A 24,013-nucleotide genomic window follows, 5' to 3' on the forward strand; every position below is an offset into this window, starting at 1 on the left:
TTGTTTGCTATTTAGGTTTAGTTGAGACCTAAATGAACAAAGCAAAAAATATCAACCTGTAACAACTAAATTGATTTATTTATTTATTTTTGGAAACAAATCATTGCCTTTCTGAGCGTGGGTGTTATTTAAACTAGAAAACGTGCATGGCAGCAAATAATACCCCCTTTACATGAGCAACATTCATATTCATTTATTTCTGTAATGTATCTTTGGTCACTCTCCACTAATTGGGCAATTGTGCTAATCTCTTAATGTGTCTGTTTGAAGTTGTTTGGCAGGTAGAGTGTGTCTTTAGAGCTGTATTGTTGCACACTGCAGCAAAAACACAATGGGAGTGAAGATGGTGAAATATATACAAAATTACACATAACAGCTGCAAATTAACTTCTTGCGAGTGGGCTGGATCCATCCCAACACTATTGGTCTAGTTGCTCTACTGCCCTGTTTTTTTTTCTGGTTTCCTTGATTTGACCGTTTTTTTCCTCGCATTTTTTCCGACACTCTTTGAAAGCACCATTGCAACTTTTCATAACTCTCAGCGCTGTGTGTTGAAGCCCTGAAGCGAGACTCGCTGTTTCCACGTCCCGGGCCATCTCCGGTGAGGTCATCGTAAAGGTGGGCGGCGGTGGGGCGGGGCCAGCGCAGCTCGGGGTCGTCCAAAGCCTGGATCTGATTTGCATGAGAGGGAGTGAAAGTTTAGAGAGAAGGAGAGAGGAGAGGAAGAAAAAAAAGAAAGAAAAAAACAGCTGAGTTTGGGCTTTGGTCTGGACACAGTGAGCTGCATTGAGCCTGAGAGGGAGCGCAGCCTGCAGGAGCTCCCAGTGAGAGGGGACTGTCCCGAGCTGAGCTGAGCTGAGCTGAGCTGAGAGAAGTAAGTTGTTACCACAGCTATAGAGCTTTAGTGTTGTGTTGTTGCTGCTGAGACTTCCAGTGGGAAGGAGCAAGGAGCTAATGATGTTTTTAATGTGCTGTGATGTTGCTGCAGTGGTTTCATGGTCTTCAGCTTTGGCCTTTATTGGCTCCATAACAGTTTGATTTGCCACATGGTGTCTTTTTGAAATGTGTTGTGTTGCAGTCTTTGTCTTACCAACTTGAATGCATGGCACGAAGAGCTTCATCTACTGGTTCATCATCAGACGATCAGCTGAGAAAAAAACACAAAAGATTTGACTGGTTTTCATCTGTTTTATAGGCTATAGTTGCAATACTAATACTTTAAATTAATTTAGCTTTTGAAGGATTGGTCAGACACTTTGTCACTATGTATGTACGTATTCAAGTAGTATCTTCAACAATTCAAATAGTTTCCAACCATTTCATACTCTTCATGTATTGTTTCATCTCTTCAAGATTGGTTCAGCAATTTCTTCACTTAATTCAGCATTGTTTCAACAATTTATTCAGCTCATTCAGCTTTCAGCATTCACACGTATTTCCTTCAGGAAATGCATTCTCTAGTTTACTTATCACTTACTTACTTTGGCCTTTTTGACTTTAAGCCTCAGTACTCTCAGGCAATTTCTGATGTAACATCAAATAGATCTGACACATTAACTGATAATGATAAAGTTAAATCATCAGAAGGCATTTTTATTGCAAATATGTTGCAGCTTTCTCCTCATATGAATGAGGCCCTTCTGTTTTTCTTTTATTGGGTGGAATGATTTTAAAAGGTGTTGGTGGTGTGGAAGGCCGGGGTGCCATGGTACAGAGGAAACGTCAGCTCTTTGGTGCTTTTAAAACTGAACCTTGTCTCTGTGTCGGTGTGCAGAAGAGCTGCCGGTGGAGCGCTTCAGAAAAAAGGGCAGGAGGAGAAGCAGTTGACATTCTTACAAACTGACATTTTGACCTTTTCAGCCAGTGCAGATCCCCCCTCCGGCAGCAGGTGGGACATGTCTGACTTACACGAAGGTGAAAAGCATACAGGGCCGCAAAGAAGACCTTCCAACCTTTCTGAAAACACAGCAGTGCTGACATTAAGATAATGCAGTTCTTAAAGAGCCATTCATTTCTGTTTCTGAGGGCGAAAGGCAGCAGATGTTTCGGGTTTCATGTGTTTCTGGATCAGTGAAGTTCTTGACATTTTGTGAGGGGGTTGAAGGGAAGAGGGGCCAGATTCGAACATCCTGGATATGCTGTTGTGATGGATCACACTTCTCTATAAGTGACTCCAAGTCCTCATCCTCGGCCAGCCCGTTTGTTTTCTAAGCTTGAAATTAGAAACATCTCTCACTTCTTTATGCATTTGCCTCAGCTGAACCTTGGATTTGTTCATGTTTGCTGTGCTAAGGTTGTTTTTTTGTTTTTTTTTCCAAATGATAACTGTTTGGGCTCGACACACACTGAACTCAGAGCCAGAGGCGGAGGGGCTTCATTCCGTCTGTTCATTGTGTAATGTGTGTGTTGTTTCGAGCTTGTGTAACCCACTGCCACGTTACAATGAGAGGAAAGTAGAAGGATGATCTGCCAGATGTTTTTCACACAAAAGCAGAGAATTTTGTAGCGTTTAACATTTGATTGGTTTGTGGAAACGCAGCTGTAGACGAGTCACTGGGGCATTTTAGTTGTGTGCACAGACACATAAACTCTTGGTTATATCGGTCCTTGAATGTGGATTGTGATTTATCCTTTCTGTTTAAAGGTAGGAGCCGTGCTCCAGCCATATATCATTACCTCTCTGTGGGAGCTGCAGGTGCCTGTCTCAACCTCCAGTCCAGCTCTTCTTGGATTCCTCATAAATGATCACTTCTCAATGCACAGTGACTGGAATCACTCTGCCACTGCTTCACATAAGCTAATGCTGCTTTATATCATCTATTGAGTGATAACTGTATCCAAAGCAAATGGAAACAATTTAAAAACTATTACTGGTGTTGAGTAATGTGTTTTACATTTGATTACAGTATGCAATTTGTTTAAACAGTATAAAACATATATATATATATATATATATATATATAATGCATAAGTTCAATCATATAAGACACCACAAACATAGCAAGAAGATAAACAATGGTGGATTGTAAATTTAAAGGGATAGTTAAACATTTTGGCAAATTGACCTATTGCCATAATCCCTATAGTCTGCAAGCTGTTGTTAGATCGGCTGGGCAGAGGTTTGTCCACGAGAGCGTTTTGGAGTTGTTGGATTGTGTATTTGATGAGTTTGATGAAGGAAGGTGAAAGTACCGTTGCGTTAGCTAAGCAGCTCACGTCTCTGCACCGCTGATCTAAAAACAGCTTGCACCGACAATTAAAGGAGAATTCCGGTCATTTTTGACCCCTAAATCGTTGTCCTGATGGTCACCCAGTGTTGGGGGGAGCAAAAAAACGTGACTAAAATTGATGCAGGCAAACCGGAGTTACACCATGGCTAGACGGCGCTAGGGATAGCCACAACGCTAACCTATGGGGGCAATTTTTTCAACCACAACAAACACTCAAAAAACAATCAAATATCTATGGTACATGACTCAAATCCTTATGACACACCACATAACTCATATAGTGAACAGTAGTATAAACTTTGTGTTTTTGCATGTAGTCATCACCTCAGATAGCCGAACTCTGAAATATCCTGGAAAGACATTACTATCTGATCACAGAGCGCCTGCTCTCTCCGCCACAGAAACAAACACGTTTTCCTTGTTGTGATGATTTCTTTACAAAAATAAACGGTCGAGCAGTGGTAATGTCCAAAATATCTCCGACCATTTCACCTAATGAACCTACTCCCATAGGGATTATGGCAATAGGTGAATTTGCCAAAATGTTGAACTATCCCTTTAAAGCTGCTATTACTGACTAACTCTGTTGGACACATGGGGGCAGTGAAGGAAGCTTTGCATGTTAGCATATTGACGCCCACATGTTAACTAACATTATTGCACTGGTCCACAGTGATGGGAATAACAGCGTTAAAATAAATTGCATTACTAACAGAGCTACTTTACAGCTATATATTTCTCTATATAGCAACCTGCTCACTCTACATTAGCCCTACATAACTTCTCACATCTTGCAGACATGGACCAACAGTTTCAAACATGTGGAAAAAGTAATCAGTATTCTCCCCTCTGGAGGTGTGATGGCTGTAGGCACTAAAACAACACCTGGCGTCAGGAGGAACAGTTCCACACCCCGTCACTTAGCTTCATGCCAAAAAGGAAACGTGACTTCATCCAGTAACCGTATCGGCAAAATACTAGCCGGACACGTTTTGAGTCACCAGAGCCACAGTCGTATTCTGAGCCAGAGGAACCGACGACCTTGTTCCTCTCGGTATGAAACAGATTGGTGGGTTTTCTCCTGTGGCCATGGTACAGGTGGAGCAGCAGGTGGAGACTGCAGGAAGGAGATGATGGTTTTAAAGCCATTTTAAAAACACAGCTAAAAAAAATAGTAGACTGCAGAAGTGGCTTTTGGTGGTAGCTCCACTTCTGTTCCATCACAGCTTTTTCCTGAAGCAATTCTTTTTTTTCTTCTTCTTCATCATCCCTCAGACGTTTCAATAATGACACATCAACTGTCATGTGCGGGGAAGATGCACTTTCTGGCTAATTAACAGACCGTAACTGGAGAACAAGCAGGAAAACCATTGATACACTGAATATAATTTTTCTCAGCAGGTATGTGATGCTGTTAGTGGATGGATATGCTAATTAGGGCACAGGATGCATTGCTGGTTCACATTTTAGAGACCTAACTCAGAAACAATGAGCTAATTCCACAATTCAGTACCACAAAGTTTAGTTTTTGGAGAAGTTCTATAATATATGATGAAAAAAACTCCCCCACTTGCAGTAACTATTTCATATGGATGTGCTGCTGTAAGTTTATGGTCTCAGTTCCAGCTGCTTGTGTTTCTGTTGTTTACATCAAGTGTTCATATCTGCTAGTTTACTTTATCAGTGACTGATGGTATCTCTCAGTCTCTCCCTCCCCTGCTCTTTGATCACTGTGTTTGGTCCTTCCTCTGCTTCCTTCAGTGATAATGTCACATGTTATTAAAGTAGTTGATTTGGTACTGGGGGCTCAGTGCAGGACAGCATGGCTAACACTGGCACCTACAGTATCCATCCATATTGGTTAGTTGACTGTCTTTTACCCACCAAGGAACACTGGATCCTACATTTCCCATCATGTGAAAATGTATTTTGTTAGATCTTCTTTGCCCAGTCCTGGATACCAAGTCCCCATTTTCTAACACAGGCTTTCTGTTACAAATACTGTAAGTGGTATCCAAGCCAAAGTTTGAGGAGTTATTTTAAAATGGCCAAAACAGTTTTCCCTCCAGCCTTGTTCTTCAGTCTGATTCTTATCTAATAAACAGAAACCACCATTGTCAACAAACATCTGAGACATGGCTGCCAAGGAATTTTAATGACCGCTCTTCTTCTTTTTTTTTTATCTTTTCCAACAGCGCCAACCAAAATGCCGACCGCCCACCACCTGCCCCGCTGCACCGTCGCCCTGTTAGTGCTGTTAAAGCTGACCCTAGCCCAGTATGAGCACCTGGGTTACCCGCCTGGTTACCCAGACCCGGAGCAGGAGCAGTACACGGCCCCGCAGCTGGCGCCGGACACGCCCAGGATCCAGCTGCGCTTGGCGGGAGATAAGAGGAAACACAACGAGGGCCGCGTGGAGGTTTTCTACAACGGTCAATGGGGAACGGTCTGTGACGACGACTTCACCATCCACGCTGCTCAGGTGGTGTGCAGAGAGCTGGGCTACCTGGAGGCCGTCTCCTGGTCTCCATCCTCCAAATATGGAAAAGGAGATGGTGGGTGAAGTAAAGCAGTGTTACCTCTGTGTTGTTCCTCTTGAAACAAGGAAGCAAATTAAGCGGGGACACTACAGGTGAATAGGGTAAAACAGATATCACCAAGAAACTTCCCAAGTTTATCACTTACATTAGACACAATATGCGCTAATTTTCATACATTACCAGAACCGAAATCTGAACAATGGATAAAGCCACTTTCAAAATGATTGTTCTATTTTGTTGACATATTAGAGTCAGAAGTTTTTACAGAGGGGATTTTGGATATCTCTTTTTAACACTCTGTAAATGAGAAAATACTGCCACCAGCCTTAAAAAAGATCAAATTTTGCCATGTTTTTAGGAATAAAATGTTGTATAAATCAGGCTTTGAACGATATATCAACAATGCCCTCTGTCAAAACCACAGGAATACAACTGGAAGTGCTGCTGAAGTGGAGATTTCGGGCTCAGAGTCTGAGGAAAAACTCATTTTGAGAAAACAGACTTTAAAGACTTGTACTGTAAAATTCCATAGATTGTTAATGTAAACCATACTTTTACAATTGGATGTGGATATGGAGGGAATGACAATGTTTGGAACTTACATAATTGTTCAGGAGAGAGAGAGCTTTACAATGATACCTGACATGACATGGGTCAGACAACAGGCACAGCTCAGTCTGTCACAGTAGCTGCTAACTTGAAGTAAAAAATAACCACCTTAATGTGGATTTTCTACCATTTCTTTTGACTTTTCTGAAAGAAGACATGTTAAGGAAGAAAAATAAAATAATAAAATAAAATAAAAAATCGCAAAATTGATCAGTGCATGAAAAAACTGTGTTTTTGGCTGTAGTGTCTCGCCTTAATTCAAGAAACATTAACTCAGTCTCAAACCAAACAGCATCATTTTCCTCAGAATAAAATCATGTATTATGTCAGATTATTTTCCGCCAATACTGGCAGACTTATCCCTGATGTAACCTGCGTGTATAATTTTTCAATTTATGACATAATATGTAATATCAATTGGGAAAATCATTCATGGTAGATATTCCAGTGATGGAGGGAGCAGCCTCGCCTTCAGAAGAAATTTATTTTTCCTTTGTTTCACCTACTTAAGGGGAAAATGTCTCCCCATGGAAGCACTGATGAATCTCTCCTTTGTCCCATCAGGGCCCATCTGGTTCGACAATCTCCACTGCACCGGCAAAGAAAAAACCTTGGCCCTTTGTCCGTCCAATGGGATCGGTGTCTCAGACTGCAAACACTCTGAAGACGTGGGCGTGGTGTGCAGCGACAAGAGGATACCTGGGTTTAAGTTTGTCAACACCCTGCCCAACCATATAGAGGTAAACCTGTGTTTCCTGAAGTCTCACACACACCGACCTGAAAGCTTTGTACATTGTTGTTTTTCATGTCCTCTTTTTTATGATCCATCCTAAGGACATTTGTCTCTTTCACCTTGCAGCTGGTGACAGCTGAGCTTTAGGATCTGCTTTGCTTTTAGTTATTCTGTACAAACAGAGAACTTAAGTCTCAAAGGCTCTGTCCAGTGTCCACACAAGGGGATGTGTAACAAAGTTGTTTTCATCTGTCTGTTAACATAATGGGTTAGTACATGCTTGTTGCTATATGTCATTGAAATATTTCCAGGCAGGACTTCTCAGGCTCACTGTTAACGCAGTATTTGTCATCTGGTTTCCACCAAGGCCAAACAATCCTACACGTGTCTGTGAGCTACATATGATCATCTGGATCAGTACCAAATCAACATACAAAGAAATTGATGAAAGTGTTGAAGAATCTCAAAATGTTTAAGAAATTAAAAAAAAAAAATCCTGGATATGATCCTTTAACTGGATCTACATGAAGATGTAATAGGTTTTCCCTTCATCCATACCCACTCTCTTCACTCCCTGTGGTGCAGAGTGACTCAGCACTTTTTGTGTGTAGTCCTTCAGGTGACCAAACAAGCAAACAGTGGTTAGAAGATGACCTCCATGGTGGAGGTAATTGTAAGAGGAAGAGTGAGACTGACAAACCTCTTTTCTGAAATTCTACTCTGAATTCCATCCATCCATCCATCCATCCGTCCATCCATCCATCCATCCATCCATCCATCCGTCCATCCATCCATCCATCCATCCATCCATCCGTCCATCCGTCCGTCCATCCGTCCATCCATCCGTCCGTCCGTCCGTCCGTCCATCCATCCATCCATCCATTCATACATCCCGCCGTCCGTCCGTCCATCCATCCATCCATCCATCCGTCCGTCCGTCCGTCCATCCATTCATCAAATAAAGCAGCAGAGGCTGAGATATCCCGACTTTAAGACCCTGGCTCCAAAACTGGAGAGCTGCATTACCCATGTTGCAACTTGATAGTTTTGGACCTTCTTGCATGCAATTCCTACGCCAGTTTCAACACTTTCTAAAAACCTTTATCAGCTGGAAGTTCTGGCTGAGATAACCATGATGGCATCACTGGAGTTTTACTATCAGAGTGACAGACAGCATCCTCTTCACAGCCTTAGCAGTGCTCACCATATCCCTTTAAGTAATAAATCTGTGTGGATGGAAACAGCTCCGTGCACCTAAAGTCAATAACCCATCCCGACTGTGTTTCACTAATGCTCCGTTCTAGATAGCCTGCAGTGAAAGTGTGTCAGCGAAAGTGAAGTTAATGGTAATTATTAGGTGTTGCACTCATAACTGTCAGAGCTGTCTGGAGCGGACGGACCTTTAAGAGCCACCAAAAGCAGAGTGTTATCTTTCTGCTCACTGAGCAGGCCTCATGAATCCACATTCCAACGTTATGAGCAAACTGCACAGCAGAGCTAACTGTGTGCCTCTGCCTGTGTGACCCACTCCTCTGCTTCTTGGGAGAGTTTAAAAACTAATATTGCCTTATTTTTTCTTTTCAAAATGCCCTCAAAACATGTGCGGACAGCTCAATAGAGCTTTTCTCTGCTTTTCCAAAAGCTGCTGGTATGATTTAGGGATTGTTATGCTTCGCCCTGTCCCAGAGCTTGTCAGACGTATACTACCTCTGGCTGCAGAGGTATCATATCTGGTGGAAATATGAAAACAATGCCACAGTAGATACAGTGGATTTCCATTGACATGTGTCACACCTCTTTATCTATGGCATACTATATGCTGGTGTCCAGCCAGTACTGCTGTGTGAATAACAGCAGTTGTTTTGTTAAGATAAGCAGCTGGTATTAACTGCAACAAGATGTCAAAATGAAACCTCAAACATGCAAGAACAATGCTGGAAACAGAAGTTATCCATGATTCATATCTCCATGTGAGGAAGGTTACACTCCATTTCAGCTGCTACTTTTCTTCTCCTTGAGTAATGATTCCATTGCACCTATAGTACATTTTTATTAATTTAATAATTTACTTTCTACCTAAGCCAAGTGTAGAATCTTTTTTTGTGACTTTATTTTAAACTTTTCTCATTTTAATTTATTTTATAAAGCTTCTTTTATTCCTAAACTTGAACCATGCATTACACTAGGTGAATGGAAACCCATGTGCTGTGAAAGGTGTCACTTCAGTCTCCGTCCTCTGAGCATCACTTTCAGACACAGCTGGCACATGTTTTCAGTTAGACCGTGTCCACACGTAAAAGAAAATGGCCAAAACCGGATACTGTGAGAGCAGGGTAGCATGTTGCTACAAGCAGGACTGTGGAGCTCATTCATTCTTATCATATGGCAGGTGGTGTGCTTGCTGCATGCATTTTGCACGCACAAGTGTGCATCGCTATGGCGTTGCCTTGGGTTGTGAGTGCGCTTGACACACGTCTATATTGAAAGTCATGGATCTGTGCGCATAAAAGACACTACATCTGAACGGCCCCTAAAGGGGTTTCTCACGCCACTCTTACAACAGAAAGTATGACGGGCAGTCATGGCTGTAGTAAACAAAGCTCAGACCAGAAGTATGCTAATTCAGATTCACTATTCACTATGGAATTGTGCAATGCACAGTGTTTTTGTTTTTACATGCAGACAGATTTTTTGTGTGAATATTTTGGAAACGGAGGAGGGAAAAACTCTGTTTGCAAAACAAGAGTGATAACGCCTTAGAAACCAGCTGGTGAACTTAATGGAGCATTGAGAAGCAGCAGAGACAGATGGTAGGGACCAAAAACTGAGCTAAAAGCAGTGTTTCAACTAAACTCAACTAAACCCCCAGTATGTAACTTATTTGGCTTTTTATTAGGAAAAATCAAGTATTGCTTATGTGTATTTCACGTTCAAGTCGAGTCACACCCGCATACAAATGAAAGCTTTCTCGTACCTTAGAATGAGTTGTTCCAAGTCGTTACAAATGTGGGCGACGCACCGAACCGAGGCGGCCATGTTGCATCGCCATTTTTTACGTTCAGTGGCAGCGTGACCGTAGGTAACCATGGAAACTCACCAGAGCTGTCGGCTCGGGGAGAAAGTTTTCCAGGTAGCGCCTGTTAAAACTGTCACCACTGTGTAGTGTGAGGAAGGACAGAGGCACTGGTGTTGCATTCAGGTGCAGTCAGGCAGACGGCCGTCGGCAAACCAACCGGATGTCATTTTACTCGACGAGAGAAAGACGGTAAAACGTGGGTCAGGTAAACAATACGACATCACCATGACAACATATTGTCACGCCTGTATTGTTTTGCCTCGTGCTGGCGGACCACTTGTTTACATAGACGCTTGTTTATCCTGTTACATGCAGCATCTGTTGTCTGTCTGACGTCTGCCCGATTTCACGTGAATGCAACATCAAGAATACGTTCAGATCATAGACTGTAAAAAGAATGGACGTAGCACCGTGACGTCACCCATTGGTTTGGGGGAGTCTGTTTTGTGCCGCTACTACGGGGGTTTGAACTGCGCCATGTTGGATTTTACTTGCCATATTTGGAGAGGTGCGGCGGTTGGCCGGCCGAGAACCCGCCCTCTGGCCTCGAAGCAGCGGTCTCCGGACCTGTCACTCAACATTTCCGCGCCCTAATTGGCCAGAATTTTAAACCTAATAATAGTAAAACTTCTTTATGGCCCTTTTCCACTAGCACGACTCGGCTCAAATGTATTATTTTTTATTGATTTTTTTTTTGGGGGGGGGGCTTTTCGAGCGCAATGTCTGACACGAGAATCAAACACGGTAATTAAAAAACAAAACAGAAACAGCGACCACTGATCTGTACGGATATATTTGTTATTCTTACACAAGTTAACTGACTGCTGCGAGACGACGCAGCCATGGCGGCTGTGATATGACGACTCCGCCCACACTGAGGAGGTAGTATGAAGAAACAGCTGTGATTGAAAAGGACCCAAACCGAGTCGAGCCAGGCCGAGAAGAGCTGTAACTGTGTAGTGGTAAAAGGGTGCCAAGTAATAGTAACTGGTAGATTATTGTGTGTCCCAATACTGAAGCAGTGGAGGCAATTATTTAGTCGTGGCCGCCACGAAAAGAAAAACGTAGCTGAAACCCTGTAAAAGGGAGCAAATGTTGGATCAGAATTAATCATAGCTACAGAATCATGACTGTAAGTGAATGGTAATTCTGCTCCACAGTGCTTTTGGAGAGCAGTGCTGGATAGTGAGATTATTCCAAAGTCTGACCATCTTTTTTTTATTTCACACACTCTTCTTTGTGAAAACAACGATGCAGCTCTACTGCTGACTCCTTGTTGGAGATCTGGGTTTGTTGTTTGTAGCAGCTAACGTAGCCTCCAACCTCTGGCTTCAATCAGAGACTAGGAGCGGACTGCAGAGGTCTGGTAAACTCACTTCCTGTCTCTACAACCCCCAGATTTTCTTTTCATTCTCACAGTAGTCCACTTCCAGAAAGTTTCCTGACAAATGCAGTGGCGGTCCCCAAACCCAAGTAAACAGACCTTGATGTGTACGATTTTAGTGGAGTTTCCCTTTAAAGCTGTGACTTCCTGCTCAGAGCTTTGGAGAGACAAAAAGGGGTAAAGATTGTGATTCTCGGGAGAGCATGTCTGCAGAGGTCTAGACGTCTGGAGTCAAGCTGGGATGGCAGCTGAAAAAAAGAAGAAAAAAAAGAAAAAATCAGACTCAGCTTTTCCATTCACTTCCATACGGCACGTGATCTCCGTGCATGTAAAACACAGCCAACCGGTCGGTCGCTGCCGCCACACACAGCCAGTGTGTCTCTATCATCTGGAAGTGGTAATCTGGTGACTCACTCTGGCACATTCTGGGGTGTAATGGCCGCCATGACGACAAGTCGCCGGGGGTTTTGTGGTCTGGGATGATTAGTACGTAGGTTTTTTGGAGTGCTGAGGAGCACCGCTGCTTTCTCAGGTGATGGCTAGCCTCAGCACATTCACCCACAAAGGAAATACCCAGAGAGTGAGCTAAGAGCTGGGCTGTGAAACGTGAAGCCTTTGCATGGACGTGTCGCTGACCTTTGGCCTTTGCGTGTGCTCAGGCTCCCCCTCTGTCTTCTCACATTGTTGAAATAAAAGACGAGGTGTTGCATTTTGAGCCTTTTTTTTCTAACCAGCTTGGAACTTGGAAGAAAACAATCATCTTCTTCTATGAATCTGTTCTCATGTGGCCGGGGGGAAGTTTCATGGGTTTGCACGGATTCCAGTGGCTCCATATTTAGAACAGTGTCTCAGTCAGCTGGACAGTAAACAATGCAGGTTGACACCCAGTGTTCGCTGGAATATTTAGCGCGGCATCTCTCCAGCGTTTATTTATACACTCCTCCCCCTGCCGTGGCTTGAGGAAGTCTGCTGCCTTGCCTCGCCTCGGCATTTCAGTTTGTGCTGCAGAGTTTTTTTGAGGTCTGACCTGCGAACACACGCAAATGCATCGCATTCCATTGCAAACCGACTTCAACAGTAAGAAATTCTGGGGTTTTAAGAAATGTGATGTTTGGCAGTGACCATTTCCAGAGCGGTCCAACAGGCCTCATTTATTAAATTAGGTGAACAGTGATGCAGTCAGAGTTCTCAGCCTGATTTTTCGTAAGTAGGCACTGAGGAACTTCTGAGGAGAAGCCTGTGAAGGAGGAATATTCTGAGCCATTTAGGGAAATAGCTGTTCAAATGGACACTGGCTACATGTCTTTGAACAGCGTAGGAACCTAGGGAAGATGGGATTTGGACTGAGAATAGTAAAGGCTAGAGCCAATTCTGGTGCAAATATCCTTATTTATAAGTCAGTGGGTAGAAATGGGTGATAATACTTTGTAAAGACATGTTTAACTATAAAGAACCATTGTGGAACATGTACAAGTCACTTTCTGGGGCAAATTTTCAACAAAAATAACAGATATCACCTGGTTCCAGCCTCTCAGTTGTGATGATGCAGTTACACAATTGGTCAGCAAGTGTAAGTGTTGGAGGTTCCCTACTGGCTGTTGGTCTTTCAAAACAGGAAAGGAGGACAGATACTGGACTTAATGAGGAACTATGTACCTTAATTAAACAGCTTCAGAGCAATAGTGATGGTTAAATAAATGACTTGTTACTTGTTCCAGGGAGAATGGAGGCTCTCTGCCTTCCACCTAGCGTCTCTTGGCTGAAAACCAACCTTGTAAGATCAGAGCCTCCGACCCGGTGTCCCAGCTCTCGTCTCGGTGCCACAGCAACACAAATGCGCCCCATAACCTGTAATCCCGTAATCTGTAATCTCTTGTTTTTGACAGATAAGACTACACAAATATACACATTGTAACACGTATATGATATATAACATTATCAACCACTCCATTGATTGCTTTCTTACTGGCTTTGTTGAAAACAAATGCACATGGCCAGGAGGAGGGTTAGCAACACAGAGGAAAAGCGACCAGACTTACATAGTTCCCCTTTAAAGTGATTGTAATGGTCAGTCTTCAGAGCCCATCCTCCCTAAACACACAACACTAACGGTGCGCTGGGCCTCATGTTGCACTGGGGGCCTCATTTTATGTGAAAATCTATGTGCAATTATGGTGCAGCACAGTCTCCCTGACTTTAGTAGTGTGCAAGATTGAGGGAGGAGAGAAAGGAGGTTATCTACCACACACACACACACACTGCTGCAGTAATCTGATCAATCACTGCTCAGAGCTGGGTACCAGTGCAGGTAAAGAGATGGCAACAAAAGTCCACTTTTTAAAAGGCACATGCTTGTTTACCTCATTGACCTGCTTGGAGATGTTTGACATCAGGCCCTGTAGGGACAGGCTGATGTCCTGCACCGACAGAGGTCTCTACTGCTATTTGTTTTCACTTTTTCTTTGTTAAATGATAACTTTATTTGACAGAATTTTGGTCAGGGCCTCTTGTCAGGTTTTTTCAGATGTCACTCACTGGCCAATCTGGATCTTGGATCTTGATATAAAAAAGTCAGACATATAAATGGTGTGGAGATTTAAGACTTTGTACCATTTGACAGATGTGTGTTGGACTGTTTGGACTTTGTGGTGGTTGGAGCCCTGAGAGCCACTCTAGTCATTTAATACATTGAAGGTGACACTGTCTAACTAAAATGAACAGCAATCAAAACTATGGCAGTAGGACAGTGCTCCTGGGGCGATGGATGATGGTAATGTTGGAGAATCACATTTCAGTCCTGCTTTCTTTCATCCATCCGCTTAGGAGTAAAACCAAGGCAAAGTGCTGTATATGTAGCTAACACCAAGCCAAAGTGCAGTATCTGCACCAAAACCAAGGCAAAAGTGCAGTATCTGCCATAAAACGGTCAAAATTGGTCAGAAAGACAAACTACAAAATACATTTAATTCAGTCCACCTTTATCTAATCAATTATATATTTGGCAGTTATTCTATTGATGCTTAAACCTGACAATGAAAAACACAAAAAGCTGTTTTTCTCAGTTTGGCATTTTTACAGATGCTGCACTTTGCCTTTGTAGGGCAGCAGGGCCAGTGCATCAGTACCACAGATATTAAGTTAACTCATTTGTAATAATGACTTACTTGTGAGGTTAACACAAAACTATTTGAATAAATAGAGACCAGAGCAAAGCCTCCTCTTGGTCCTCAAAGTAAGAAATGTGCTCGTTTTTCACAGATCGTTGTGATTGTGAATAATCTGGAAGTAATCTTGGAAGATGATCTTGATAACAGACGCCTGGAGGCCATTTCCCTTGCTGCCTTGCTCAGTTCACCTATGTTAATTTGCTGTCCTGTCCTGTCCTGACAAATCTGCTGTGGTGGGCTGTGTTTGAACCGGCAGAGATGAAATCTGACTGCAGCGATTAACAGAAGCAAATATCTTTCTTTATTCCTGTTCCTCCACTGCCTTCTTTTTCCTCTCTATTCTCTTTATCCACTGCTCTCTCTCTCTGTCTCTCTCTCTCTCTCTCTCTCTCTCTCTCTCTCTCTCTCTCTCTCACACACACACACACACACACACACACACACACACACACACACACACACACACACACACACTGACACACACACAAGTAATAGTATTACAAGCAGCCATGAAGTCCCCACAAGCAGAGTTTACAGCTCCCATTTTCCTCTCTGAAGTCATTTTTTCCCTCTGCGGCCTTAAGGTCAAATCTTCCACTTTCCTCGGTGTAAACCTCCAATCATGTCGCGGTAGGGTGCCATAAATCACCGTGTCAGCCCTCCAGCACGTTCGCACTGTGAACTTGGAATGGTACACGGCCGTCCCTTGTGTCACGATCTTAAAATGGTTTTAACTGTTTAATTATTTTTCACACATACTAGTTGGAAGATGTTTCTGCGGCGACGTAAAAGTCTGCACCCGGAGGCATCACATTCCCACACAGAAGGCGGATGTTTAGCCTCTGGAGATTCTAAAATTAAGTCCTCATCTGACACCAGAGTGAACACAGGGCAGAGTTTGCTTTTGGTTCGTTAATATGAATTTCAAGATCTAAGCTTCTTTCAGACAGAGAGGTAATCCCTTTGATTAATCATGGTAAAGTTCTAATAGAAATTCTTAAAGGTCATTTTTTTAAACTCTTTTCCTGTGTTTGATTTGAAGTTTTGGTCCATTGACATACTTGTGGTTTTAAGTACCAACATCATCTCAGTGTAGTTTTACAACTCTTCTCTCAGTCTTCTCTCTGAAACTCTAGCAACAGCATGTTGGTGAGCCAATCAGATCACAGGAGGCTCTGAGCCTCTCTTCTGATTGGCTGACTGTAGTAAGCGATTATATAAAATGAAGCAGGTGTCAGGTAAAACTTAAAGGGATAGTTCAACATTTTGGCAAATTGGCCAATTGCCATAATCCCTTGTAGCAGTAGGTTCGTTACCTTTAATTGTCGGTGCAAGCTATTTTTAGAACGGCGGAGCAGAGCCGTGAGCTGCTCAGAGCTACGCTACGGAGGCTAATGGGATTTCTTGGTTTCCCTCATCAAACTCATCAAATACACAACCCAACAACTCCAAAACGCTCTGGTGGACAAGTTGTGACCTGCACATTCACCACGCTATTAGATAATAACAGAACGTTACAAGACAGAGTTGTTTTAGAGGTAAATTCATGTAAAACCGCTGATGCACGTTGCATTCAGGGACAGTTTTTCAGCAAGCAGACTCTGTATTTACCTCTAAAACGGATCTGTTTCGTAACGTTCTGTTATTATCTCATAGCGTGGTGAATGTGCAGGTCACAACTTGTCCACGAAGGCGTTTTGGAGTTGTTGGATTGTGTATTTCATGAGTTTGATGAGGGAAACCAAGAAATTCCATTAGCCTCCGTAGCGTAGCTCTGAGCAGCTCGCCGCTCTGCTCCACCGTTCTAAAAATAGCTTGCACCGACAATTAAAGGTAACGAACTGCTATGACTATAGGGATTATGGCAATGAGCCAGTTTGCCAAAATGTTGAACTATCCCTTTAATCCTGCAAGGCTGAATGGTGGGTCCAGGTGGGCGGGGCTCAGGGCCTGGCCAAGAGATGGCTTGCTGCTTTGTTGTGACATCATAAAGTTACAGAAGTCCTGACCGGCTGGTCTGAAACATCAGTCTCTGAATACAGGCCGTGTGTATTTCTCTGTGTACACAGCCTTTGATTTCGTTCACAGTATCAACATAAAACCTTTAGAATCAAAAACACATGGACACATCTACCCTATGCAACAATGGATCTTTAATTTGTCTGGCCTGTTTCACCACATGTTCATATTTTGTCACAATCTGTAACATGTAGCCTATGTAACATCTGTTACTGTCCTGAAGTGGAGCCTCAATTATATTTTAAATCATACTACAAACTAAGCCCTGGATCCTGACTGAGCTGTTTTGTCACAGTAACATTTCAAAGTGCTATGAAGGATATTGGTTGTATCTGTGACTGACATATCCTAACAACTGTGAAATTTGAGTACAAATATTCACGCTCCGTTCAGGAAGAATTTTGTGACTTAACATAACTTTAGTGATCCCCTGCCTCCTCATTTGATGCCGCCTACAGGTCAAACTTTAAATTTCTCCAATAATTTAGTTCATAACCACATATCTGCAAAGCTAATGAAATCCCCATCATGCTCGACCATACTTGACATTTTTGTCTTTTTTCTTTTTAGCAAAAAGGTTTTGTTAACTTTTGGGTGGACTGCAGTAGAATTTGGTGTGGATGTCCGTGTGTTGCCTGGAGGATAAATCATAATGACTCTGGTGATCTTCTGACATTTCATCAACTGATTCCTGCAGCTCAAATATTTTACATATTTCTCTCACACTGGCACCAAACTTTGTGGAGACATTACTATTTCCCAGACTCTTCATACTGCGCCATCATCAGGTGGAAAGTTATTTCAGTTTGTCCAGTACTTTGGTTTATGACCAAGCACCTGCAAAAACCCATAGGATTTGGAAACTTGGAACATGCTAATACTTTGTTTTTGTTATTTTTACTGTAGTTCCTTAGTCTTGCTATGTTTTAATTTTTTTTTTTACTTATTTGTTACTTGATTGTAAAGCACTAACAGAGTCTTATGCACATGATCTCTAAGGATCACAGTAAATGTTAAGATTATGGAACATATCACTGGCTTTAACTACAAAGGTGACTGAGAATCCTTTTTTAAACACATGATTTGATTCAGTTAAAAATAGGTAATCTATATGTGTTTGCACTGTGGCTGTACAGCAATTGTCCAAACTGCTCTTTATGCTGAACCACAGGCATTTTAGCAAACAGTACACAAGTCCATGCATTAGTAACAGCCATGTCTGCTCAGGTTTGTTTTTTGTTGTTGTTAGTTTGGCCTCTGTCTGATGTTGAAGACCATTGAGATGCAGCACAGGCAGTTCTGAGGAAAAACACAACAGCTGTGTAGCTTCATTTTTGAATTAAGCGGCTGTTGTCTATTTAGTTGGGTTTGTCACACTGTAAACTTTGTCTCCTCAAACATTTATGCTATCAACAGGATAAGAATGCTTTTAATTTGAAACACACAAGGAGAGCAGCCGTGCCACCGCACAGAGCCACGAACGCCGCAGTCGCTCCCAAGTGTGACTTTAATTTCCAATTGCTTCAGCTTTTGACTTCATATAAAAGCAGTTCACTTGCATCCAATCATTGTCTTCGTGAGTGGTACTTCAGCTCGGGGTTCGTCACAACTTTGTGGCGCATCTGTTTTGGGTTTGTTAACAAAGGCTGGTTTAATCGGAAATGCACACTGCGACACACAACATTCTCTGCATTCTGTAAACACTGCAAAAACAACATCATCCTCAATTTGTGTCGCAGCTGCTGCAATAATCACCGTCTCTCGAGAAAGACGGTATGTTAGATGTGTTCTTCAAGACGGGGACTTGTAAAAAAAAAAGTGCTGAGAACAACAGACGGAGCCGAGAGCGGCTGTGGTGCTCACGAAAATTCTAAGAAAACGGTTTGTAACTAAATACCACACTGTATGTGAACCCAGTTTCTTACTCTGCTGCGGATGTGAGGTGATTTCTGCTGGCTGAGAAGAGAGAGTTGTTGAAGCCCTCTATTGGAACCATATGTTCCTAAGCTGCATGCACTTTGTTTTTTCTGGCGAGCGATGTCTTTACTGTGGATTGTAGAGGGCCCATGTCCTTATAGGCCTACAGTAGTTCCTGAAAACACACGATGCTGAGCTGTGGGTTGTGTTCAGGGTGACCTGTGAGAAAAGGGAAAGAAATGACAAGGGCTCCTGATGATTGATGCACCTTTGGTCTTTGGCTGCCCCCCCTCACTCCCTTCTGAGACTTCCCTTCGGGGGAAACCTGTCCGAGTGTTGCAGAACAACAGCAAGAGAACTGTGAAAAAAGGCTTATTTAGTGAGGTAGAAGAAACAGGGTCCTGATCTGAACCTACCCTTTCACCAGAGAGAAAAACATGCGTAATGACTCAGAAGAATGTGAGGCGTTGAATAATATTCTTGCTGCTGAATCTTTCTTTGAATGTGAATCTGGGCAAGAGGATTGTTTCCATTTGCCCAGTTACAAAATACTGTGCAGGGCTTGTTTGTCCCGTGCATTACAGTGAGATTGTGCTCTGAAGGCATCATGGCCAGTTTAGAAAAGACGAATGAATATTCTGAAAGTCTCATCTTCCCTTTAAAACCTTAATATCCTGTGATTATTAGAGCTTCCACACTTTAAAGTGAGTTTGTTGCTCTAAAAGGAGGAATAACACTTTGTCCTTTGATCAGTTATGTGCACACAGGGGTGAACGGTCTTACATGGTCTAGTATAGTATGACCAGCAGCTTATGGAGGCTATTATTTGCAAGGTTATTTGGTATTTTCTGTAAACGTGCTTAGATGATTTATGTCAACTGTTTTAGCAGGTCAGATATCATTTTCCCACTGGTTTTATTACAAAGCAAATGAAAAAGAAAAGACAGTGGGTTCATATGTTTGATTTTATCTGAAAACCTTCAAAAAATAACTTGGTTTTGGTGTTGTGTTGCTGAGGTAGCTGCTTAAAGAGGAACTATGCAAGATATTTGCCATATTTTTTTTAAACTAAGGTGTAATTTTGATGCTTAAACAATGTTACAGGGAGAATGGAGGCTCTCTGTCTTCCACCTAGCGTCTCTTGGCTGAAAACCAACCTTGCAAGATCAGAGCCTCCGACCCGGTGTCCCAGCTCTATTCTCTGAGGCACCGAGACATAAACGCGCCCCGTAACCCCGTAGTATCTTGTTTATTACAGACAAATATACACATTGTAACATCGAATATGTAACGCCATCCACTTTCTCGCCGGTTTTGTTGAAAACAAATGCACATGGCCGAGAGGAGGGTTAGCAAAACAGAGGAAAAGCGACCAAACTTGCATAGTTCCCCTTTAAGTTAGCATGCTAACTCAGTCACCCTCTTACGTGCTTATTATACCACTTTGAACTCCAAGAGAGTCACTGCAGTGTCCAGCTGGGCTCAGTCCTCAGCAGTATGCTGTGAACCCTTGTGGAAACCATTATTCCATGGTTCTTCACTGTTTGGCAACATGTCAAAAAAAAACTGCCCTACTCTGAGGTTAGATCCATTGAAGTGAACTAGCTTAAAATACAGAGAGGGCAGTGATCCCAGTCCTTGAACATGCACGCAGCGGCAGCACGCTCTCATGTGTGCCCTGGTGACAGAGAGGAAAAAAATTTAAGGATTGTTTGATGGTGCCGATCAAGATTTGCCGTTCTGTGCTTGAGGGTGAGTCCAGCTATGGCGCAGGGGAAGGGTCAAACTAAGAGAGAGAGGCAAACAGCTCAACTTTTGTGGGAAAAAATAAAAAGCAGTTGGACAATTCACACATTTCCCCCCCTTAAGAGAATCATGGGAATTTTAAGGAAATTGAGTCAGCTGTTATCCTGCATCCCCCGTAAACCCTGGTAACATTATTCAAGAGTACAACATGACTCATCCAGACTCATCTGTTTAGTTAAAAGGAGTTGACTTGACATGCAAGTTATTCTACAAAACTCCCATCATTAATTATGGGAACATTCATAAATAGTCCTGCTCTGCTTTTAATAGAAACTTTATATAGACGGTGGTTTTTCATGGAGAGAATAAGAGGATGGTTATTATGTAGGTTCTTCAATTAAGCAGCAAGTGATTGATCCATCACGTCGTTTCTAGTCTTTAATTAAAGATGACATCACTGTGTAACAACAACCTTTTAAAAATAGTGGTGACTCGGCTGCTCTGATGTGATTCATAGCTTGTTGCCCAGCTGCACTTTTCTTTATATTTATGTCCCGTGTGGTCTTTGGAAAAACTGCCATTAAATCCCAGCCAGAAGTCTGACAGAGTGTTGTTTTGTCAGCAAAGTCCAAATGCTGAAACCGGCGAGTGTGTGATTTTCATGAGCAGCAATCAGTGTTAATTATTCTCATATTCTTAAAGGTCAAGTGTGTAATAATTGGCAAGGTTTATTGGCAAAATCTGAATATACTACCCATGATTAATGTATAATCGCTATAAAATAAAATGTGTTTGGTTTTCGTAGCCTTAATTGTTCTTTTATAGCAAGGGTCTTGCTTTAGAGAGTGTCCGCCATGTTTGTACGGCTGCCCAAACGGTAAGTCCAGCCAACCAGAGAGCACGTTTCGCGAGTTTCGCATTCATAAATAAACCAACTAAGAAGAAGGCGGAAGGAAAGAAGGAGGAGGAAACAGCAGACATATCGTAAAATGGTTTAGATCTTCACCTCATCGCTCCATGCTCCTGAAATACTCCCAGTGAGCACTACAATCTAGAATCTGAACGATGTCATGCCCCCTCTCCAATTTTACACACTGGACCTTTAACCTGCCATCTCCTGATTGCAGCTGAGTATCTGTCATTTCTGTTGCTCAGAACTCAAACCCCAGCTCTTTGGAGTTTTAAAGGGATAGTTCACCCAAAATTCAAATTGCACTCATTACCTACGTCCAAATCTCGTTTGATTTGCGCCGGCGTCAGTAATCGAACTGACGCCGGCGCAAATAGCGCGAGATTTGGGTGAACTATCCCTTTAAGATCTGTGGCTCCCTTTGAATGTAAAGCTGAACTAATTAATGCTTTTATCAAACCATGTGTAGCAATGCACTTTTAACAATGGATCAAATCACCAGCACATCGATCTTCCACTTTCTCCACAGTGAGCTTTTTATCTCAGCTCACGGTTTTGATTCTGAGCTCCGTTGGCTGTTTTGTTTCAGTCTCTGTTTTATTTCTGCCTCATTTCCAGACACAGCAGGCAGCTGTCAGTAAACAATATATAAAACATATATGAACCATTATGGGCTTCCTGCTCAGCACCAGACAGGAGACGGACAAAATCAGCAACAGGCTGCTGTGGGAGGTTGAATTCATAGCATCTGGAGAGCCAGAGAGGTTTTCTCAGAAGTTGGTGGAGACCAAAAGAGAGCTCAAAGGAGAGTGAATACTGGACTTACATTTAGCAGAAAAACACATCCATTTCTAATTTGATGCTGCATGATTGCTGTCTGAGGCGTTTTAGGAAAGAATGCTTTGCTGCTTCAGCGCAGTGGAGTGCTTTTCAAACTTAAAAAATGATTGCTTGAAGCGGTTACGGTATATGTGCCTTTTAAAACAGAAAATGAATAGTAAAAACCCAGAGGTGGCCTCAGTGAATCAGAGCTGAATTGCAACAGAATGAGGTCCTTTCACCTCCTCCTGTTCAACTCATCCCACTAATGGCTTTTCCATCTGTGCCACTTCACCTACCGGACAGGCAGAACCTCAGGAAGCCACCCCCCCCTCCTCCCTGGAGAACGCCAAAACGAGGCACACATGTTAGAAATCTCTTCTTCGCTGCAGTCCAATGGTGGATTGTTGTCTGCAAACAAGACATGTGAGGACTGAACTGATCGAGCACTAAACTGGAATTAATTAAAGGAAATTAAATGGATGGGAGAGGAATGAGGAAGAGGAGGGAGGAGGGGGGCCACGTGAGCTGGGTGTCTCGTGTGCTGATCCTGAAACATACTCACAGGAGAAGTGTAGATTTTTTCAGGTTTTTAAATAAACTGTATGTAGTAAATGTTTTTGGTGGATCTGTCAGTGGGAAAACATCCTGCTGTTTCTGTGTTTATGTGAAGTTAAACACACATTATGTAACTCCTGCCACAAGGGGTCTCTCAATCAAAACAATACCAGACAGTTTCATGATGGAGAGGTGTGGGATGATGGGAGTTTACTAGTTATTTTTGGTTTGGGGCTGAGCTGACTAATACTTATACTAATTAATACTAATGTATTCTTGCTGTTAATATTCTGATGTCTGATGATTAACATCCTTCATCTAATTAAAACACAGCATTGAAAATGGTCAACATGTAAAAGGTGTATCTCAAATATGTGGCGTGATATTATGGAGTCAGTTTGGACATGATTTTATGCCATTGCCAGACTGTTGCCATGATTACAGTCATGTGTTTGTCAGGTATGATCATTGCTATAAACATGTGGGACATGTAACTATACAGCCCCTAATAGAATACCATATGTCTTGTTGGTTTTAACTATTTTAAAGGGACAACGAGGAGTTTCTATTTGGTTATAAAAAAGTCTCACGTTAATGTGGATGAATCTACGTTACCCACACTTGTTAATGGGCCCATTTTCGATAAATATATCGTTTTGTCTCTATGGTTATTTTGTTATTATTAGTGGTGGCGGAAATGCTGGTCGAGCCGACCAGCATTTCTTTACTTTCGGTTTCGTGGCGAGTCATGAGAATAACGCCGCCAAATCACCGTTTATGGTCGGAACTACGACGGTATGTGATCGTCTTCCAACCTCTGACTTTAATTCTTGATGAATGAAAACATGAGTCTGTCTTGTACCGGTCAAAGAATTCCACGGTGCGCGCGGAGGCTCATAAATGTAGTGTGAAAACACTTCGCTTTTCCAAAACTCCTCGTTGTCCCTTTATTGAGAAAAAGTGAAATATTGTAACTTAAAGAGGAACTAAGCAGGATTTCTCCCGTGGCTATGCTACATTTTAAAAAGCTCCGGAGTAATAGTGATAGTTAACTACATGACTTATACGAGTGAGAACGGAGGCTCTCTGTCTTCCACCTGGCGTCTCACGGCTGAAAACCAACCTTGCAACATCAGTGTAGTTACTCTGTCGCCGCCCCGGTGTCCCAGCTCTCGTCTCTGCGCCCCGCTACACAAACACGCTCCGTAACCCGTAATCTTTTGTTTATGGCGGTTAAGACTACACAAACACACACGTGGTAACATCGTATGGTATGTAACGTTATCCACCGCTCCATTTATTGAT

At 42.5% G+C, this 24,013-nt stretch overlaps 1 protein-coding gene across 1 annotated transcript in view; it reads left to right on the top strand.

Moving 5' to 3' along the window:
* The first annotated feature begins 791 nt into the window (after nt 1–791).
* The window catches only part of loxl2b (lysyl oxidase-like 2b), a 77,610-nt gene continuing 54,388 nt past the window's right edge, over nt 792–24,013 (top strand). Inside the window, exons 1-3 of the mRNA XM_083979097.1 lie at nt 792–874; nt 5,426–5,785; nt 6,944–7,119. Of these exons, the coding sequence (XP_083835223.1) occupies nt 5,437–5,785; nt 6,944–7,119 (525 nt within the window). The 5' untranslated portion in view covers nt 792–874; nt 5,426–5,436. The remainder of the gene's footprint in view (nt 875–5,425; nt 5,786–6,943; nt 7,120–24,013) is intronic.

This window comes from Trachurus trachurus (assembly GCF_905171665.1).
Source record: "Trachurus trachurus genome assembly, chromosome: 9".
Taxonomy (NCBI): domain Eukaryota; kingdom Metazoa; phylum Chordata; class Actinopteri; order Carangiformes; family Carangidae; genus Trachurus; species Trachurus trachurus.